At 37.1% G+C, this 19,990-nt stretch overlaps 1 protein-coding gene across 3 annotated transcripts in view; it reads right to left on the bottom strand.

Moving 5' to 3' along the window:
• CEP295 (centrosomal protein 295) overlaps positions 1 to 19,990 on the bottom strand; it is a 55,928-nt gene that overhangs the window by 22,018 nt on the left and 13,920 nt on the right. For 2 of the 3 annotated variants that reach the window (XM_070425861.1, XM_070425860.1), the window contains exons 7-15: positions 19,197 to 19,337; positions 16,610 to 16,793; positions 16,223 to 16,390; positions 13,465 to 13,686; positions 9,567 to 9,656; positions 9,292 to 9,395; positions 7,010 to 7,147; positions 4,798 to 4,895; positions 1,278 to 4,527 (exon numbers count right to left, since the gene is read on the bottom strand). In XM_070425861.1, the coding sequence (XP_070281962.1) occupies positions 1,278 to 4,527; positions 4,798 to 4,895; positions 7,010 to 7,147; positions 9,292 to 9,395; positions 9,567 to 9,656; positions 13,465 to 13,686; positions 16,223 to 16,390; positions 16,610 to 16,793; positions 19,197 to 19,337 (4,395 nt within the window). The remainder of the gene's footprint in view (positions 1 to 1,277; positions 4,528 to 4,797; positions 4,896 to 7,009; positions 7,148 to 9,291; positions 9,396 to 9,566; positions 9,657 to 13,464; positions 13,687 to 16,222; positions 16,391 to 16,609; positions 16,794 to 19,196; positions 19,338 to 19,990) is intronic. The other variant, XM_070425862.1, reaches the window with a different exon arrangement.

Here is a 19,990-nt window from a genome sequence, read left to right on the forward strand (position 1 = left end):
TTTTCTTGAGTATCCCACTCGGGTTTGTTTTCCCATTACTTTTCCTTTAAATGACTAGTAAATCCCTAGAACTCAAATTCTCATAAACTCAACTCAAGCTTCTTTTGAACATCGAAGATTTACAGAAGTTTACTTAGGCTAAATCATAAATTTAGGAAATAGCCTTTTAAAGTAAAATGGACACATTCACATTTAGGAGAATATACTCTTATCTCCCATATAGAGAAACTATGAATGTTTGAGTGACCATGCCAGAGTCTTCTCTATAATTCTGTGACAAGAAGCAGGTCCAGCTGTCCATCATCCTAAAACCATGCCAATTTTGCAACAGGCATTAATAAAGAGGGGACCGATTTTAATTCACATACAAATGTCAACAACATGCTAACAGAAAGCACAAGGTCTGCTATTTGTAGAAGAGAAATTTTAATTGGTTATTTCATAATTTAATCTTCTTACGCTAAGTTCAAAATCCTTTATAACAAAAAGTTCAAAACCCTTTATAACAAAACTTCAAATGACAATCTACACTTTTAAAAGTGTTTGCATTTGCTCTAGCTGGTTTGTCTCAGTGGATAGAGCATCGGCCTGCAGACTGAAGGGTCCTGGGTTTGATTCCAGTCAAGGGCACATGCCTGGGTTAGGGGCTTGATCCCCAGTAGGGGGTGAGCAGGAGGCAGCCAAATGAATGATTCTCTCTCATCACTGATGTTTCCATCTCTCTCCCCCTCTTCCTTCCTCTCTGAAATAAGTAAAAAAAAAAATTTTTTTTAAAGTGTTTGCATTTGGTTGTATCAAACTACTGGCTGAAATTAGATGGGTTTCACTTAACTGTTAACCTCATAAACACCATGCGAAGTAGTGTTTATGTTTTAATTTCCATATTAAGGTAGAAAATTAAAGCACTCAAGGTCAAACTGCTTATTCTTTTTTTTTTTTTTTTCTTAAATATATTTTATTGATATTTTTACAGAGAGGAAGGGAGAGGGATAGAGAGTTAGAAACATCGATGAGAGAGAAACATCGACCAGCTGCCTCCTGCACATCTCCTACTGGGGATGTGCCCGCAACCCAGATACATGCCCTTGACCGGAATCGAACCTGGGACCTTTCAGTCCGCAGGCCAACGCTCTATCCACTGAGCCAAACCGGTTTTGGCCAAACTGCTTATTCTTAATAACTAAGATCTTATTCAGGCCTAACATGAAAACATTTAGCTTATCTGAGTTGGGTTAACGCCACTGTTTAATTCTTAAGTACTCAAGTGTAATACATACCTGACTGTCTTTAAGGAAATCCTTCAAGGTCTCTTGGTGTTTCTGTATCTGCTGCTGCAATGTGGTTTGTCTCTGTACTAGCAGTTCTTCTTGGGCTTTTTGGCTATAATGCAAAACTTCTCTTTGTAGCTCCAACTGCTTCTGAAGTCCCAAGTTATGTTGCTGAGCTAAGTTAGACTGTGAAAAACTTAAAAGTCCACCTTGAAATTTTGGGATCACAGAATCGCTCGAAGAAACTTTATGTTCATTCCTGGATGTATCTGATTCACAAATGTCTTTATATTTAACTTCAGCAAAAGGTAGTGAAATAAATGAATGTTCTCTTTCCTTAGGTAGAAATAAAGAAGGAATAGTGTTCTCAGAAGATTCACTTTCAATCAACTTACTTCTTCTGCTTAAAAGTAGTTCCTCCTGGGCCTTCTCATCAGAGTGCACCATTTCCTTTTGCAAGTCCAAGTGTGCTGTCAAATCAACTTGCTGAGGCAGACTAGGTTGTGAGAAACTTAAAAGCCTATCCTGTGATCTGGTTGGAAAAGAAGTCTGGATTCTTTCAGAGTCAACAGGCAGTGCTACCTGGGATAAGGTTAAAGAGGAGCTAACCTGCTCAGATGATACCCTTTTCTCCAATTTACTTAGTCTTTGCGAAAGCAATTCTTCTTGGGCTTCCTGCCTAAATCGAATGGCTTCCCTTTGTAGATCTAAATGCTGCTGAAGTACCATCAAATCATGATGGTGAGGTTGAATAAAATGCTCAGAAGATAACTTTTCCTCAAATTTATTTTGTCTGGGCAATATAAGCTGAGGTAAAACAGACTGCGATACACCCAAAAGACTAGCAGGCAATCTCGGTATCTCAGAATGACTTGAGGAGGCTGTATTATCACTCTCAGTTGGGCAAGGTTCTTGGCTTCTATCAGATTCAGTTAGAGGTAACGAAGCAAATGAATACTGTACCCTTAGGGGTAAGAAGGAAGAGGTGCCATCCTGCTCAAGAGATATTCCTTCCCTCCACTGACTCTGTTCATGTTCTTCCTGGGCTTTCTGTCTAGACTGAACGATGGCTTCCCTTTGTGCTACTAACCGTTCTTGAAGCGCCTTCAAATTATCTTGTTGAGGATGGATAAGTTGTGATAGCTTCGAAAGCCTATCTTGCAATTCTGGGATCTGAAAATGGCTTGAAGGAATTTTACCATCCCTCTCTGTTGAAAGAGGTTCCTGGGTTTTATCATATTCAGAAGGTACTGAAGCAAATGAAAGGTGTCCTAACTGTGGTACAAATGAGGTGGAACCAGTTTGTTCAGAAGATGTATTTCCTTGGGTTTTTTGGCTAACGCGAAGGGCCTCCTCTGTGTCTAGCCATTCTTGGTGTTCCTCCAAATGACCCTGTGAAAATCTCAGAAATCTTTCCTGAAACCTTGGGATCTTAGAATGGCGTAAGGGACCTGCACTGTCACTTGACGAAAATTCCCGGCATCTTTCAGATTCAGCTACTTGGGATAGGAATAAAGAGGTGTCAGTCTGCTCAGAAGAAATTCCTTTTTTAAATTCACTTTGGAGTGCTTTCAAATTTTCTTGCTGTGGCAGGCTATGCTGTGGAGAACTGAAAGACTCATCCTGAAATGTTGGGATTACCGAGCGACTTGTGGGAACAGTACTTTCCTTCTCAGACAAATAAGGATCCTCAATTCTTCTGGGCTCTGTTTTAGCAGAAGCTTGCATCGCAACTGAATGTTGAGCACCCATTGGTGGGAATGAAGAACTCATCTGTCCAGACTTACTGTCTCTTAAATCCCTTTGTCTATGTGAAAGTAATTCCACCTGGGCTTCATGCCTCGCCTGAAGAGCTTCCCTCTGTGCAGTCAGTTGTTCTTGGAGCAACTTCAAACTATTGTGCAAAGGTAGGAATTGTTGCAGGAAACTCAAAGAGCCATCCTGAGATTTGGGGATTTCAGATTGGTTTGAAAGAAGTCTCTCCTCATTTTTAGATGAACACTGCTCCCAGATTTTTCCAGACTGAGTACCAGCAGAAACGAATGGAGGAAATGTATGCTGAGCTACCTGAGAGGGGAGAGAAGGTGGCTCAGTCTGTTCAGACCAGACTCTTCCACCCAGCTCACCCTGTTTATGTACATGTAATACTTCCTGGGCTTCCCGCCTGGCCTGAGTGTTGTCTCTCTGAATATTTAACTGTTCGTGAAGAAATTTTAAATTTTCTTGCTGTGATAAGATAGACTGTGAAAAACCCAAAAGCCTATCCTGAAGTTGTGGAACCCCAGGATGGCCTGAGGAAACTGCAGTGTCAATCTTGGATGGAGAAGGTTCCTGGATTCTCCCTGATTCAGCTTTGGCAGAAGGCAGTGAAGCAAACGAATCCATAGGTACCAATGGAAGGAATATAGAGGTGCCGGTTTGCCCTTCCAAGTCTTTTTGTTTGCCCAAAAGCAATTGTTCCTGGGCTTCCTGTCTGGACCGAAGAACTTCCTTCTGTAGGTCTAACTGCTCTTGGAGAAGCTTCAAATGACCTTTCTGGGCTGTGATGTTCTCTGAGGATGGCAAAGACTCATCTTGCATTTGGCTGATTACAGAGTGGCTTACAGAAACTGTACCTTTGCTCATAGCTGAAAAGGGTTCCTGGATTTTTCCAGATTCAACTTTAGTAGGCAGAGATATAAAAGAATGCTCAGCTAACAGTGGTAGGAATGAAGAAGGTTCCCTTGGCTTAGAAGCTGTATTTTCATTGTTCTCTGAGAACATCTGCTGGGACTCTAAAGTTCCAGCTACTTCATTAGCATGCTGCAATATTAGTGGCCTATCGTGTGCTAAAGTCCTTGAAAGTATATGAGAATCTTTAGGAACTGATTTATAGTCTCTCTGCTGTGTTTCAGTCTGTGAAAATTGCTTTGGCTGTTCTTGTGATCCCAAACATTTCTTTGCTAAAACATTTGTTTCTGTTGTCCCTACCTGTCTTTGTGGAAAGCGGTTTTGCCTTGGAACCTGAAAATAATCTTGTTCTAATTGGGGGATCTGTGAGGGTTGTATAGGCTGATATCTATTAGGGCTCAATTTGGGTCTCTGACCTTGATCCCAAAGTTCTGATATAATAGTGGGTCTTTCATATTTCCGTAGTGGGGCTGATACAACAGAATCAGATATTGATGATGCAGCTGGAATGGATGGATACTTTCCTTTTAACATAGTCTGATATTGGAGTAATTGTTTTCTGGCTGTTTCAACAGACTGTCTATGAAGCCTACCAAAAATGAACACAAAAACAAAACAAATAAATATTATTATTTTTTGATTAAAAAATACTCCATATTCTCAAGTGTGTATACATTAAATTCAATAGCAATCGAGGATGGGCCAGAATCATGGTTGAAAAGGAACTATGTTCACACTGCCCGTAGAGAAATCTATATGCTATAATTTTAAGGGAATCCCGATTAGATCTTCATATAAATAATAAACCTGGAAGATGTAGCCACACACTATAACACATGAATTGTACCCTAGCTAATACCTCTTTTGCTGTAAAAGCTGATGTTGATAGTTGCGAATCATCTGCCTATGACTATCTTCATCAGTACTTATGGTGCACGATGCTTGAGAAGTGCCAACCTAATAAAAGACAAAGCTACTAATTAAAAGGCAAACCCAGAAACAAGTACTAAAGTATTTAATATGAACTTAAGTTCTATAATTAATTTCATATAGCTTTATTATTACTTTTTAAAATAAAAGATTGGCACTTCCACTATTAAGAAACAAAGTCATTTACCATTTTCTTTTAGTGCCAACCAAGTCCATGAGTTCATCATACCCATTACCTAAAAATTATGGTCACATATACTGACACCATCTAGAACAGTGGTTCTCAACCTGTGGGTCGAAACCCCTTTAGGGGTCGAACAACCCTTTCACAGGGGTCGCCTAAGACCATCGGAAAACACATACATAATTACATACTGTTTTTGTGATTAATCACTATGCTTTAATTATGTTCAATTTGTAACAATGAAAATACATCCGGCATATCAGATATTTACATTACGATTCATAACAGTAGCAAAATTACAGTTATGAAGTAGCAACGAAAATAATTTTATGGTTGGGGGTCACCACAACATGAGGAACTGTATTAAAGGGTTGCGGCATTAGGAAGGTTGAGAACCACTGCTCTAGAAGCTGAAAGATGAAAGCGTTTAGGTTTGTATAAACATATATATATGAGCTTATATATACAACTTTATATATATATGTACATGATTAAAAGAAAAAAAATTATCAAATAAGAATGAGAAATGCAAAAAAAAAAAAAAAAAAAGAATGAGAAATGCATTTTACTTTTCTGAATGCTAAGATTTCTTATACTGTATGCCCTCCATTTTGCAGACCTTGATTGAACAGACTTTGGATTTTATGAACAAAATTTCCAGTCTGTATGTCATATGTGAAAATTAAAACCTTGTTAATTTTTAAATGCTTTAAATCAATATTTGCTTAAAGTTTACTTTGTTATTAATCCATTGTTATTTTTAACAAAAATTTTTGCAAATATGTAATATGTTGAAAAAGACACTAATAATTTTGCTGGCATAAATAAATATTATATAATTCTAACTATAGTCTACATATTTAAATCCAGGAGTCACTGCTCATAAACAATGTTCAGCAAATGATTGGCACATGACCATATCATCTCTCGCTGTAACTCTAGCATGTCAAACTCGCGGCCCAAAACGAATATTTTTTTGGCCCAGCCAATATTAACAATATGTGAGAAACGTTTTAATAAAAATTTCGTAACTTAACTTTTACAATATCCTGTTATATATAATAATTAATGAACTACAATGTTCGCTAATGACTGATTGCTATAATCGTGTTGCATTCCATTTTCCCTACTCGCCTTATGCGCAGGCGCACCATTTCTCTCCACTAATACTAGCAGCGAATATTTTAGCAGCCGATGGCCACGTCGTCTTGGACTGGCTTGTTTGGTGAGTGCAACAGGGAATACTTTGCTTTCAGAGAACAAGAAAAATAGGTTTATTTGTGTTACGCTTATTAATTTGTGTAGATAGTTAATGTTCAAGAAAAAATATTAAATTTTTATTAAAATGTTCTATTATTTTATGTTAATGATTACTCATTTATTTCAGCCCTTTGTATTCAGCATGTCTTTATTGAAATAAACCTATGTTTCTATGAAAATTGAAGCTATTGCTTTTTTGCGGCCCACATAACCTTAAACTTTGTTTATTTGACCCATGTTAGCCTTTGAGCTTGACATGCTTGCTGTAACTGGTTCTGTTGTCTCGTGGGGTGACTATCTGTAGCAGTTTAAACGCAGGCGGCCGCCAATGTTCCCACGTGTGCTAGCCACACCCCAGCCGTGTACACTTGTTTACTCGAGGTGACTGGTGAATGCATGTATTTACTAGACCTTTCCAGTATAAATTTAAAATTACAGTAATACATATAGAAAACTTTTCTGTGAAATTAAATTTTTCATACATAATTTACAGAAACGTGTCTAATCAGTAAAAACATCAGGTAAAATAATTTGTTAATTTCTTAACATATGCATTGGGAAAACCTACTTTATTAGGTGTAGGTCTGTTTCTTTAGCAGAAACCCCCTCACCGGAATTAGTCCATTATATTGAGGTTTTATTATATTTCCTTATCCCCCAGTGGTCTATGTAGGGATGAGATTTCCCCGCATCCTACCTCAGTCTGGTGAGGTTGTTTTCTTTTTCCTTCTTCCAGCTGAGCCCTGAAGCAATCAGATTCTAATCTTAACTTCTGTTGTTCAATTTGTTCAAGTAATTCCAATTGCTTTTGCTTCTGCTCTTCTATTTCCATTATCTAGGTAAAAAAAAAAAACAACACACAAGGAAAAACACAAAACTATGGATCTATTAACAACAAACTCACACAAAAGAAAAGTTTATAGTATGAATTGCATTGAAAAGAATCAGGTATGATCACCAACAGTACCAATTATCCCAGAAGATTATCTGTTATTGTGCTGCTGTCGGGGGCAAGGGGGAGGGAGTGAACGATGGCAAAAGGAGGAGAAGAGAAAAAGGGAAAAAATTTAAAAAGAGGCAGAAAGAAAACAACAACACATTAATGATTTCTATTTCCTGGAAGCACAGGGAAGCCATGATCATCACTGAAGCCCCACCTCCAGAGAAGGCCAAATTCTGTGTCCACATCGTTAATTTCACAACATACTAAGTAAGAAATGACAAAGAAATTAAATGTCAAGGCCTCCCCAAACACTTTAATTTCTAAGGCATACCCATAGAAGAATGCAGTTATTTAGAACCCAAATAGCAATACAATGATAAACACTGTCAGGCAGGAAACAGAGTTGGCCAATGGCACATGGATGGCACCTGGACCCTAATGTTAACCAATATACACACAGATCCAAGGAAAAGAATGGATGTTAGAGTGACCAAGTTTCATGAGGACAGGGACTGGGCTAACCTGGTTGCCTGCTAAATCCAGCATCTAGTCAAGTCCCTGATACATATGTAATACATAGTAAATATTTACTGATTAAGTAAAAAAAATGAATGTGAAGTTTTATTAAGAGGAACACTTTTATTAGAGATAATAAAAGATGATCTTGTTTTCAAAACAAAAATTGCCTCAATCCAAAACTACCTATTTTTAGTCAGGCAACAGTTAAAAATTAATGAGGCTATACCAAGTTCCTATCTTCATTTCCTTACTTTCCCTCAGGGTAGGAACCACTGAATTTAGCTGTTTACAGTTCTGTAGTACCTTTAGAACAGCATTATCAATATAAAAGTCACTAGCTACATGTGACTAGGTAAGTGAATTCAAACTAAGTAAAAATTAAAATTCAGTTTCTCATTACACTAGTAATATTTCAAGTATTTAATAGCCCATGTAGCTAGCAGCTACATGGACACAGATATAGAACATTTCCATTACCACAGAAAGTTCTATTGGACAATAATGCTTTAGAATATTGATTAAAAAAACAAGTATCTGAGAAGAAATACTGGCTCAGAATTTAACTGTATAGCTGTATTTTTATAAAAACTATATAAACTGATTGACTTAGTAACAACCAGCTTCTTTCAAGGTAATTTATATTAAAAATAAATATTTTGCCCTAGCCAGTTTGGCTCAATGGATAGAATATTGGCCCAGGGACTAAAGGGCCCTGGGTTCGATTCCAGTCAAGGGCACATACCTCGGTTGTAGGTTCGCTGACCCTGGTTAGGGTGTGTACAAGAGGCAACCAATCTATGTGTCTCTCTCACATGGATGTTTCTGTCTCCCTCTCCCTTCCACTCTTTAAAAATCAATGGAAAAATATCCTCGGCTGAGGATTAAAATAAATAAATAAATAAATAAATAAATAAATAAATAAATAAATAAATGAAAAGCTGTGTTGAGACTGAATATTGAATGTCATATGTAATTGAAAAATTAAAACAAAGAAACAAACCAAAAAAAACCTTAAATAAATAAATAAATAAGATCTTTTACTAAAGTATATGGAACCAAAATTATAGATAAGAAGGTTGAATTTAAATTTTTCTTCTGAAATACTATTTTTCAAAAAATCTTTAAAATTACAAAGCCTAGGCAAATGGGCTTGATCCAATATTACGACAGGGATCCATTTATTCCACAAATATTCATTGAACACTTATGATGCATAAAGCACTGTACCAGAAATTCTGTAGAATAAAATACATTTTTAAAAAGACTCCGACTTTAAAAAACAAATACATTTTATAGGAAAGATATATACAAAAGTATAAAATGCGAAGCAGAAGTCATAAGGGTAAAATGAATAGTACATGTGAAGATGAAGTGCCTTCTATCAGCTGAATGTGTAAGTCAAGGTAGAATAAATGGTATCAAATGTAGCCAGATATTAAGACAAATTTCACTGGTCAAACAAAATTATAGTACCAAGGGGAAGAATAAAACCTTTAAAAACAAAAATTTCAAATTACCTGTTTCTGTCTTGCTGCCATTCTAATTCTGGTTGCTTCCTCTTGAGGATGGAGTAGAACTGAACTCTGAGCTACAGCTGTGATTGTTTGGGTCTCATTTATTTCTAAGAGGATTCCCAAAACAAAAATTAGTTTTAATAATTTAGAATTTTGGTACTACTCTAATGCTCTTTATTCATTCATTTCATGAAGTTTTATTAGGAAAAAGATTTGAAGATCAAGCAAGTTTAATTTGAGGATGTAAATTTTAAAAGGATGGAAATTAAAAAAAATACCTTGTTCCTTTTTAGAGTCTGCACCACATGAAATTGGTTGATCTTCACTAGTGAGTGGTCCAGAGTCAACTGTTAGCATATCACTTTCAACTATAATAAATACATTATGAACATATTATCACTGTTAATCTTAAATCTAAACAAAGTAACAAAACTCTGCACTCAGATTAACAATTCATCTTGGTCCACCTGAATGTCTTATTTAAGATCCAGTCACCTTCCAGATGACCACATATTTTATATATTAAACTTGGGCCTAGCCCAGCCAGCGTGGCTCAGTGGTTGAACATCGACCTATAAACCAGGAGGCCCTGGTTCGATTTCTGGTCAGGGCATAGGCCTGGTTTTTGGGCTCAATCCCCAGTGTAGGGTGCTCAGGAGGCAGCTGATCAGGGATTCTCTCTCATCATTGATGTTTCTCTCTCTCCCACCCCCTTCCTCTCTGAAATCAATAAAAATATAAAAACAACAAAAGCCCGGCCAGCATGGCTCAGAGGTTAAGTGTCAACCCATAAACTAGGGCAGTGATGGCAAACCTTTTGAGCTCGGCGTGTCAGCATTTTGAAAAACTCTAACTTAACTCTGGCGCCGTGTCACATATAGAAATTTTTTGATATTTGCAACCATAGTAAAACAAAGACTTATATTTTTGATATTTATTTTATATATTTAAATGCCATTTAACAAAGAAAAATCAACCAAAAAAATGAGTTCGCGTGTCACCTCTGACACACGTGTCATAGGTTCGCCATCACTGAACTAGGAAGTCATGGTTCAATTCCAGGTCAGGGCACATGCCCGGGTTGCAGGCTTGATCCCCAGTGATGGGCATGCAGGAAACAGCCAACCAATAATTCTCTCTCATCATTGATGTTTCTCTCTTTCTCTCTCCCTCTCCCTTCCTCTCTGAAATCAATAAAAATGTATTTAAAGTCAACAACAACAAAAAACCTTGAGCCTAATATAAGGAGACAGATGGAAGACTGAAATTGTAAACAAAAAGGAAAAAATGAAGAACCATTAAGAAGGCATGCTGACAGCTTCAAACACAATGGAAAAGCATAAAATAAGCAAGACACCAAAGTTTAAGCAGAAGCTAAAGAAATTTAAAAGTATCTTTGAGATATTTAGATGTTATCATTTTTATTATTTATGAAACCAGAGCAGAGAAGAAAGTTAAGGCAATCATATCAGGGTAGCCAGAAACTCTGCATTAAATATTCACTCATTCATGCACTTATTCATTCAGTACCTACTTAAGTGTTGCATGTTAGGGACACTGTGGTAAATAAGAAATGGCCTTAAAAAAAAGAAAGATATAAGTATCCTAAAAAAAAGATAAAATTAGAACCTATGATAAGTACTATATAAGAAAAACAAAGGGTTCTGCAAGAGTATTACAGATGAGATTTCTCTTAGGAAATGACACTTAAGCAGACACTTGAAAGTTAAGGAGGAATCAGCCAGGTAGCAGGTATTAGCACCCTGTGAGGATAAAAACAACTTGGCACATTCAGGGAACTGAATGAGGATCAAATGGGTGTAGTTAAACAAGGGGGAAAGTGAAGCAAGACGAGGCTAGAGAAAGGCTACTTATAAGAGGCCTTTTTCAAAATTGAGATGAAAGAGGCCCCTTTTATTGCAACTTTGTTGGGCACTCCTTTATACTGCCTTTGCTGTTCTCTAGCCATCTTCTAAATGCTGGAGTCCCTCAGAGGGTCTTAGAAGCCCTCTTTTCACTGAATTCTTTAATTCTTTAATCATCATATGTATGTCTGACTTCCGAACTTACCTCTCTTGCTTTAAGCTATTCATTTAACTGAACAAATATTAACTGAGCATCTTTTATGTACAAGGCACTAGTCTATGCTCTGGGATTTAGCAATGAACAAACTCAAGTTATTATCCTCATGGAGATGACATTGTGGGATTGGAGATTGCTCAGGAAAAGTGTCAAGATAAGGAGCAAATAAGCAAAAGAGTAAATTTATGGTTCATCAGATGTTGATGAGAGAGACAGAGAAAAAGCAGGTTAAAGGGATAGGGAGTAAAGGGAATGTGGGTGGGGCGAGGGGCTGAACCTTGTCTTTTTGTATAGAGTGGTAAGAGAAAGCCTTACTGAGAAAGCATTTTTGAGCCAATATCTGAAGTGAGAGTGAATCATTAAAATACCCAAGAGCACTCCAGCCAGAAAGACCAACTGCAAATACTATGTGAGCCATGTCTGCTGTGTTATGAATACCAAGGAAGCCAGTGCCTATGGTTGGGGAGGTGCAGAGAAAGAAGTCAGAGAGTGAGGATGAAAGAAATGACAGGGTAGGGGTGTGTGCAGATCACATAAAGCTTTGATGCTACTGTAAGCACTTTGGTTTTTACTGAGTGAAATTGGCAGTTGTTGGAGGGCTTTCCCCAGAAGAATGAGCTGATTTTAACAGGATGAGTCTGGGAAGAGACTATAGCAGGGAGGTAGAAAACAGAAAATAAAGGACCTTTTAAGGGTTTACTACAGGAAGCTACACTAGAGAATGAACATGGCTTAAACTGGAATGGTAGGTGGTGAGTAATGGCTGGACTTCGGATATATTTTGAGGGTAGGAGCACTAGGATTTGCTGATGATTCAGATGTAGGATGTAAAAGAGAGAAACCAGAATAACTAGCTTTTGGGCTCAAGCAAAAGAATTTTACTACCACTTATTGAAATATAGAGGACTGTAAGAAAAGCAGGTGCTGGGTGGAAGGGGATATCAAGAGTTCAGTTTTGGAAAAGTTTGACAAGGGAAGATGTCAAGTAGACATTTAAATGAGTGGAGTTCAAAGGAGAGACCAAGCCTAAAAAGACACCCTTGGAAATCATCAGTACATAGATGGTAATACAAAGTCATGACATTAGAGATGGACTAGGAAGTGTTGATACAAAGAGAAAAGATTTGAAAAACAAGCTCAGGGCAATGACTAGTGGTTGTAGAGATCAGGATAAGCAGCAAAGGAAACCATGGAGGAGGAGCCAGTGAGATAGGAAAACCAAGAGAGGGCGGGGTCAACAGGTCAAGTGAAGAAATGGTTTCCAGAAGGCTTCCTGTTGTACTTGGAATAAAATCCAAATATGGATGAATCACTACTCTTAGAAGCCTGGTAGCAAAGTATTTCCATACAAATACAATCACATTTTTAAAAAAGACAGAAGACAAAATTCTAAGAATAAGCACATAATACAGTACACTCAAAAGCTGATAACATGTTCATCTCCTTTGATTCTCTCAAGAGTTGTTCCTAAGAAAATAATTTAAAATAAGGCAAAGACTTTGCTAAAAGAATGCTCACTGCAGCACATGAAATACCAAGAAAAATTAGAAATAGCCTAAATGTCTCAACAAGAGAAAACTGGTTAATTTTGGTTCATCAATTATATTGGATATAAATGTAATATTACTACATTGAAAGTGGTCTGGAAGATTCACTAGAGTTTTTTTTTTTTTTTTTTTTTAACATTTATTGCCTTTAAGTAGCAGCAATATGGGCTCTAAAACATTTTTTTTACCTTTATTCATTTTTTTAATCTTTAAATTCTTTATTAGTTAAGGAATTACAAATGTGTCCTCATTTTTTTACCTCTATTCTTTGATTTTTCAGGAATGAGCATATATACATATTATCCTCACCTGAACATATGTCTTCATTGATTTTAGAGAGGGAGAGAGAAACATCAATGTGAGAGAGAAACATGGATCAGTTGCCTCCTGTATTGCGCCCCAAATGGGAATTGAACCCACAACCTTTTGGTATAAGGGACATTGCTCCAACCCACTGAGCCACTGTGCCAGAGCAGGAATGAACATATTTTTAAGTAACTTAGAAAGGGCGTATGGACTACAAAATGAGACTACTGGACAGACACACCTTGTTCCTGCCTAGAGGATAGTGTTCCCTCTTCAATAGCAGTTGTTTCTGATTCAAATGTTGGTGCTTTACTCTCAGTTTCACTAATAGTCGTAGTCATTTCACTTTCATCCTCAGACATGGATTTAATTGTCCATAGAGATTTCTGGTTTCGAATCTTATTTAATAATTTTTTAAAAAGAATTTTTGAAGGGAGTTGCTGGGTCTTCATTGCCAAGGGAACTAAAAGAAAAGAAAAAACATTTATTCAGCATCTATTATATACCCAGTAAATTATTCTATCTTTATACTTAGTTACTGCTACAACTATTAGTTAAAACAAAAGCACAACTTCATTTTCCTCACATTATTTATAATTTAACAGTATGTACAATGCTATTCAAACCCAATCACAATTTTATAACCAGGAATAATATTTTTAACTTAAATTTAATAAAGACACCAAAATTAAACTATTTTCCAACAAGCATCCATCAGAAATTTGAAGCTGAAAATGTATCAGTAACATGTTTATTCTGTTTGTAAATGAAGACAGAATGCATACCTCTTAATTTGTAAGATTAACTTTGAAAATATGTGTTGTAAGGTTCTATATGCTAGAGGAGGATACCAATTATGGCGCTGTACTTAGTAGCTACAGAGAAAAACATTAGCAGTTATACCTTGAAAGCAAATCAAGTGCTCCCAAAGTATTCCTGGTACTATCTGGGAAAATTTCTCCCACTTATCATCATAAAGATATCCCTGTAGTTAAAAATTCTTAAGTTGTTTCCTCAAAACATCCTTCCATATGGGCTGATAGTACAATTCCAAAACTCAGTACAATACTAACAATTCTCTAAGGGGACAAAACTGTGTTTCCAATGCATAGTGTTCTGACTTAAGGAATAAAATTTAAGAAATCTACAGAGGTTGAAAACTGGCAGACTATAATTTTATCTGACCTATGCTTTTCTTTAAACTTTCTTAGTCATAACTTACATGTACAGCACAGTGAATTTTACATTTATCTATATAACATCATCCAGATCATTATGTGAAACATTTCAAAAACTCCTTCATGCTCCTTCCAGTCATTACACCCCTAAAGGTAACCATTATGCTGCCTTGAGACCAGATTATTTTTGCCTGTTTTTCTCTTTAATTTTATATAAATATGGAATTACATTTAGGTATTTTCTTTTTACCTGGCTTTTTTCACTCACCATTTAAAAACAATAGTATTCCTAGGTTCTTTTGAAAAATCAAGAGAATTGGCAACACCCAACCAGCAATTCCCAAATGGATCAGCAGTAGCTGAAAAGTGACTGTCCTTTTAGATAAGGCAAGTTGTGCAACTCTGACAAACCACCAATCTGAATGATATTCCCAATGAAAACAACTCAAAGAGCTGAAGGAAACAGTAAAGTATTTCTTAAAGGCACTGCTGATCTGGCAAGAAAATAAAAGATTCTGCAGAGGCCAGAAATGAAATTTAAGTGGAAATTCTGGAAGACAAGTGAGCCCAAAACCACCTTCTGAAGTTGTTTCCAAACCACAATGACCTTACATTTTGGACAATAGTGTGGGCCTAGGGACAGGGACAAAGCCTAGAGCCCTCACCCAAGGAGTTCAAGAGGAGACCCACATAAAGTTGGAAGCCTAAAGGGCTACCTATCCAGTGTAGGGTGGAAATGATGAGAAAACCTGAGTGGTTTTGAACAAAGGCCATAGTAGTTAGGGATAGGGGTAAAAAGAGGTCAAAATGAAGAGGACTTAGTCTTACAGCAGATATAGAGTAAAAGAGCGGGAGGTGTCAGAGGCAACCACTGGTCTAGCTTAGACAACTGCAAACTATATCTATATATATAAAAGGCTAATATGCAAAGTGACCCCTCAGGAGTTCGACCAGGAGACCTGGAGTTTGATCGCTCGGTATGACGTGCGCTGACCAGGGGGCAGCGCAGAATGAAAGAAGTCCCCGGTCGGTAGCTGGAAGGCCCTATCAGCCCTGATTGCTGGCCAGGCCTAGGGACCCTACCTGTGCACAAATTTTGTGCACTGGCCCTCCAGTATATATATAAAAGGCTAATATGCAAAGTGTCCCCTCAGGAGTTTGATCACTTGCTATGACGTGTGCTGACCACCAGGGGGCAGCGTGGAACAAAGGAAGGCCTTAGCCGGCGGCCGGAAGGCCCTGATTGGCCCAGATCACAGGCCAGGCCGAAGGACCCTACCTGTGCACGAATTTCATGCACCGGGTCTCTAGTTTACTACAGAGGAAGAAGACAGGAAAACAAGGTTTCTGGAGTTAAGAGAAGATGATCAATTTGCTGTTAAGATACTGAGTTTTAAGTACCCATGATAAGGTTTAGAATGGTGGAGACAGAGATGAAGTTTAGAAAAGAGATCTAAGAGTTTGCTCTTTATTACACACTTAGTGCCTAGCTATAATTAACACAGTAGGATTTCTTTGGTGATTTGATGAAAGTCTAAAAAAAAATGCTGATCTTTCAAATGAATTCAGAATTAAGCATCTAAACCAAGTAACCTAAAAATCTTCAGACTATATGTACATATGAATAAAAGAACTTTCCTCCTATATATATGAAAAGGATCATTAATAATGGAAATCTGTGCATGCTGTTTCCTCCTTCCATCACTCCTATTCCCATTAAGCGCTATTTGCACTCAAATTAGACCACACTTTTCTGTTGGCAAATGATTAGCATTTTGTTCTATGAAACACTGTAATATTCAATTTTGAAGAAGTTTTTACCGTCTGCTTCACCAGGACATATTGTTTCAGCTTCTGTCACTGGAGGTTTTTCAGTTTCACCTAAATTTTCTTGTTCCATTGAAAGGTCCAGTTCTTCATCTTGGATCTGATCAGTCACAGTGGGCAAAGGTTCTGGTTCGAGGTGCAAAATCAGGTTTCCTTTCACCTCTCAATAAAGAAATACAGAGATATGTTTCCATTCCAAAATGACTAAAAAGAACTTGAGCATAAAAATTTAAAGGCCATTACAGTTTCTAAGTCTAAAACATGAGGACCTCTTTCAAACGAACAACTCATTTCAAAATAAAAACTGCTTCATTAATGCAAACGTATTTTACCACCAAGACATTTAAAGGCATCGCTGAAAGTTTATTGAAAATATCTTACTCCTGTCTGCATTGTACATGTCTTCAAAGGCAAATTCGAGCTCTCTCTGCCAGTCTTCATTCATTTCACTGCGTTTGTATGGAAGTGCAACTAGTTGTGGTGGCATTCGTGCTACAGTCTGTCTCCTACGTGCCAGGTCCTCTTGCTGTAGCTGTTTGAGTTCTTTCATTAGTTTCTCTTGATTCTTCAAGAATAAAGAGATTTCATTAACAACAGCTGAGGCACACACTTAGGGTATTAATATTAACAGTGAGGGAAAAGTAGAGAAATTGTGAGAAACAGGGCCAGGGATTCCCCTCCCTCCTCTACCATTTGTTATACCACAAAAAAGACATTAATTTATTCATTCAAAAAATATTTACTAAATGTCAGATACCACTGATGTTAGAGATACAACCTCACCCCTAGAGCAGCAAACAGGGAATTAGTACTCTGTCAGTAAGGACTCTAAGGTGGTGGGTAGTACTGATTACACCACAAAGCTTCAAAGGTATCTGCCAGTTACAGTTCTCCTTTCTCAGGACAGTCATGAAGTTAGGCTCTATCTAAGTAGGCTCTCTATAAGTGCCACGACTCCTGCAGTGCACTCTGTGCCAGTTCTCCTCGCAGACAGCAGCATATACCAGACTCAGGTAGGCACCAGGACCCAGAGCGACTGTGGCTTAACAGATGATACTTATTACATCATACTCCTGGAATCACCATGATTAAAGGGGATCTACATGTATCTCTTTAAGCTTAGAGTCTGGCTAATTTGGAAATTTAAGCAGGAGTTTCAGTGAGGTTATCTAACAGGATTTTGGTGGTGGAGGCTAGGGAGGGAGCATAAGAGAAGACTTCTGATTCCTTGGGATGAGGATTTAGCCCGATAAAAGTAGGTGAAGGAGAAGGCATATGAGAAAGAAGTAACAACTACAGTACAAAGGTATGGAAATGAAGGCACAGGGTATTCAGAAAAAGTACGCTATTCATTATAGATAGGACATACAAGTAGAGGGCAGGGGTATTCAAGGAAAAAAGATAAAGCTGAAAGGGCAAGTAGCAGCCAAACACTAGTTATAACAGACACTAGACACCAGCAGGAAATACGGTCCCAGGGCACAATGGGATTTACAGCAAAAAGGTTCAGACAGGGGGAAGGAAATGCTCTAGTAGTAATGAGATTGCATAGTTTGATGACATTTTTGTGTAAGAGACACTAAGTCTGAAAAAAGGTGGACAGCCTGTATAACAAAGTGTTTGTCAAGTGATTACATATACACACTACTTATTCTTATATAAAGTTTAAAATATTTTGTCATTTGGAGATAAAATATCTCCAATTGTTTTGCCATGTCCTGAAAAAGAATCAAATTATGAAATCACTTCATTTACATTAAGTTTCAAATCATTAACTTCTTATTCAATTAACTTCAAAGTTATTTGTATAAGTATACTATTCTTGGCTCGCTTAAAGCTTGGCATATTTTTCTACTTGAATTATTTATAATATCTACCACCACCAATGATAAAATTACTGTGAGCTTATGAAATTCCAGGCACAATCCCAGGGGCTTCACTCAATTCATTTAATCCTCACAAAACAGATCATGAAACAGAGCTCAGAGAGCTTAGGTAACCTGCCTGAGATCAAACAGCGAAGGAGTAAAGGGACAAAAATCTAGGCCGACTGTGGAGTCCACTTACTTCACCACCAGACACTATTGATTTATGGAGGAGTGCTCAGTTTACGATGCTTTCACAATTTTTTCTATAGGTTTAGGCCTTAGATAGACTGATACTAATTCAGACATTCAGTTATTTTAGTCATAACTTATTTCCAGTTTATAAACAGCTAAAAATTTAAGGGAGAAGGTAATAATTCAGTTCAAACTATACAAATGAACTTTAATAAGATAGGCATTTTGCCAATGTCACCCCAATAAATTCAATTTTAAAAAGAGACAGGCATTTATTCCTCACAGAGGCACATAAAAAACTTCCTCAGATAAGCATTTAAAACATCTAAATGCATGTGTCAAATTCAGAACATAAATTCAGACTTCTAAAAAGATTAGTCATTTCTATGCTGTTTCAAGAATAAACACTTGCTGACAAATGTGAAGCTGAAACTATGAAGCCAGTTTTCATTATACATATTCTGCAGTTCTGCAACAACCACCTTTTCAAAGCTGCTTGACAACAGGGTCATGACTCCACCTTTGAATCAAAACTCTGCGAAGCCAACAAGTGCTCTGCTCAACAAATATTTAATGAGTTGAATTCTAGAATTTACAGAGCACAAATCAGAAAAGTGATTAATTTCTTCTCAGGCTATTTTTGAATTGATTAAAATATTTAACTTTTAATAAACTCATCATTAGTAAACATTTTAGAACAGCAATATACTATTAGTGAGAATAGCTTCACCCAACCTGAATCTGAAACAAGAGGTAAAAGAAAGTGGGGAAATTTGAAATCATATGACTCAGAGGCTATGTTTTCACATTCTTCACACCTCCTTACTTTGAGCCCATTCACTCATCAGTTCTGCAATGCTATTGGTTAAGTCTGTCAGTAGTGGTCACAGTGAGAATGTAATTCTTACTTGAGCCAAATGGATCTTTTTCATTGCTTGGAAACCCCGTACATGTGCCTTTTCAGTCTGCTCCATTCTCTCTTTCTCTGCTTGTTTTTGTACTTCTTCCAGTCTTTTAGCTTCTTCTTCAGCAGCCAAATGAGGATCTGGCTAGCAGTCAATCAGTAACATTTTAGGCAATTTAAAAGTATAAAACAAACCAATAATTAAAAAAAAAACTTTAAAAGCATGTTTTACTACTTAAATAAAATTAAATGATAAGCCCTAGCGGGTTTGGCTCAGCGGATAGAGCGTCAGCTTGCTGACTGAAGGGTCCCAGGTTCGATTCCAGTCAAGGGCATGTACCTTGGTTGGGGGCTCAATCCCCAGTGGGAGATGTGCAGGAGGCAGCCAATCAATGATTCTCTCTCAACATTGATGTTTCTATCTCTCCCTTTCCCTTCCTCTTTGAAATAAATAAAAAATATTTTTTTAAAAATTAAATGATAAGAGTTGAATGCCCACAGCATGTATCTATGACAAAGATGAAATTGTTACTGTAAAGTTTTACAAGTTGTTAATTTCAAACCAGATTACACTATAGCAGTGATTTTCAACTGGTGTGCCACAAGAATTTTCAAAACATTTAATACCTAACTATTTATTTAGTCAGGAGCTCTGACCTCTTTTCCTTACATTGAAAAAAAAAGACAACAGCCAACACACAATAGCTGTCCGGTGTGAATGAATCAAAATTATACTTCTTTTTTTGCCGGATCGCAAAAAATGTAATATATTTTTTGATGTGCCACAGAATTTTAGTA

Source organism: Myotis yumanensis, unplaced genomic scaffold, assembly GCF_028538775.1.
Source record: "Myotis yumanensis isolate MYYU_CA2020_CCGP unplaced genomic scaffold, mMyoYum1.0.hap1 SCAF_10, whole genome shotgun sequence".
NCBI classification, from domain to species: Eukaryota; Metazoa; Chordata; class Mammalia; order Chiroptera; family Vespertilionidae; genus Myotis; species Myotis yumanensis.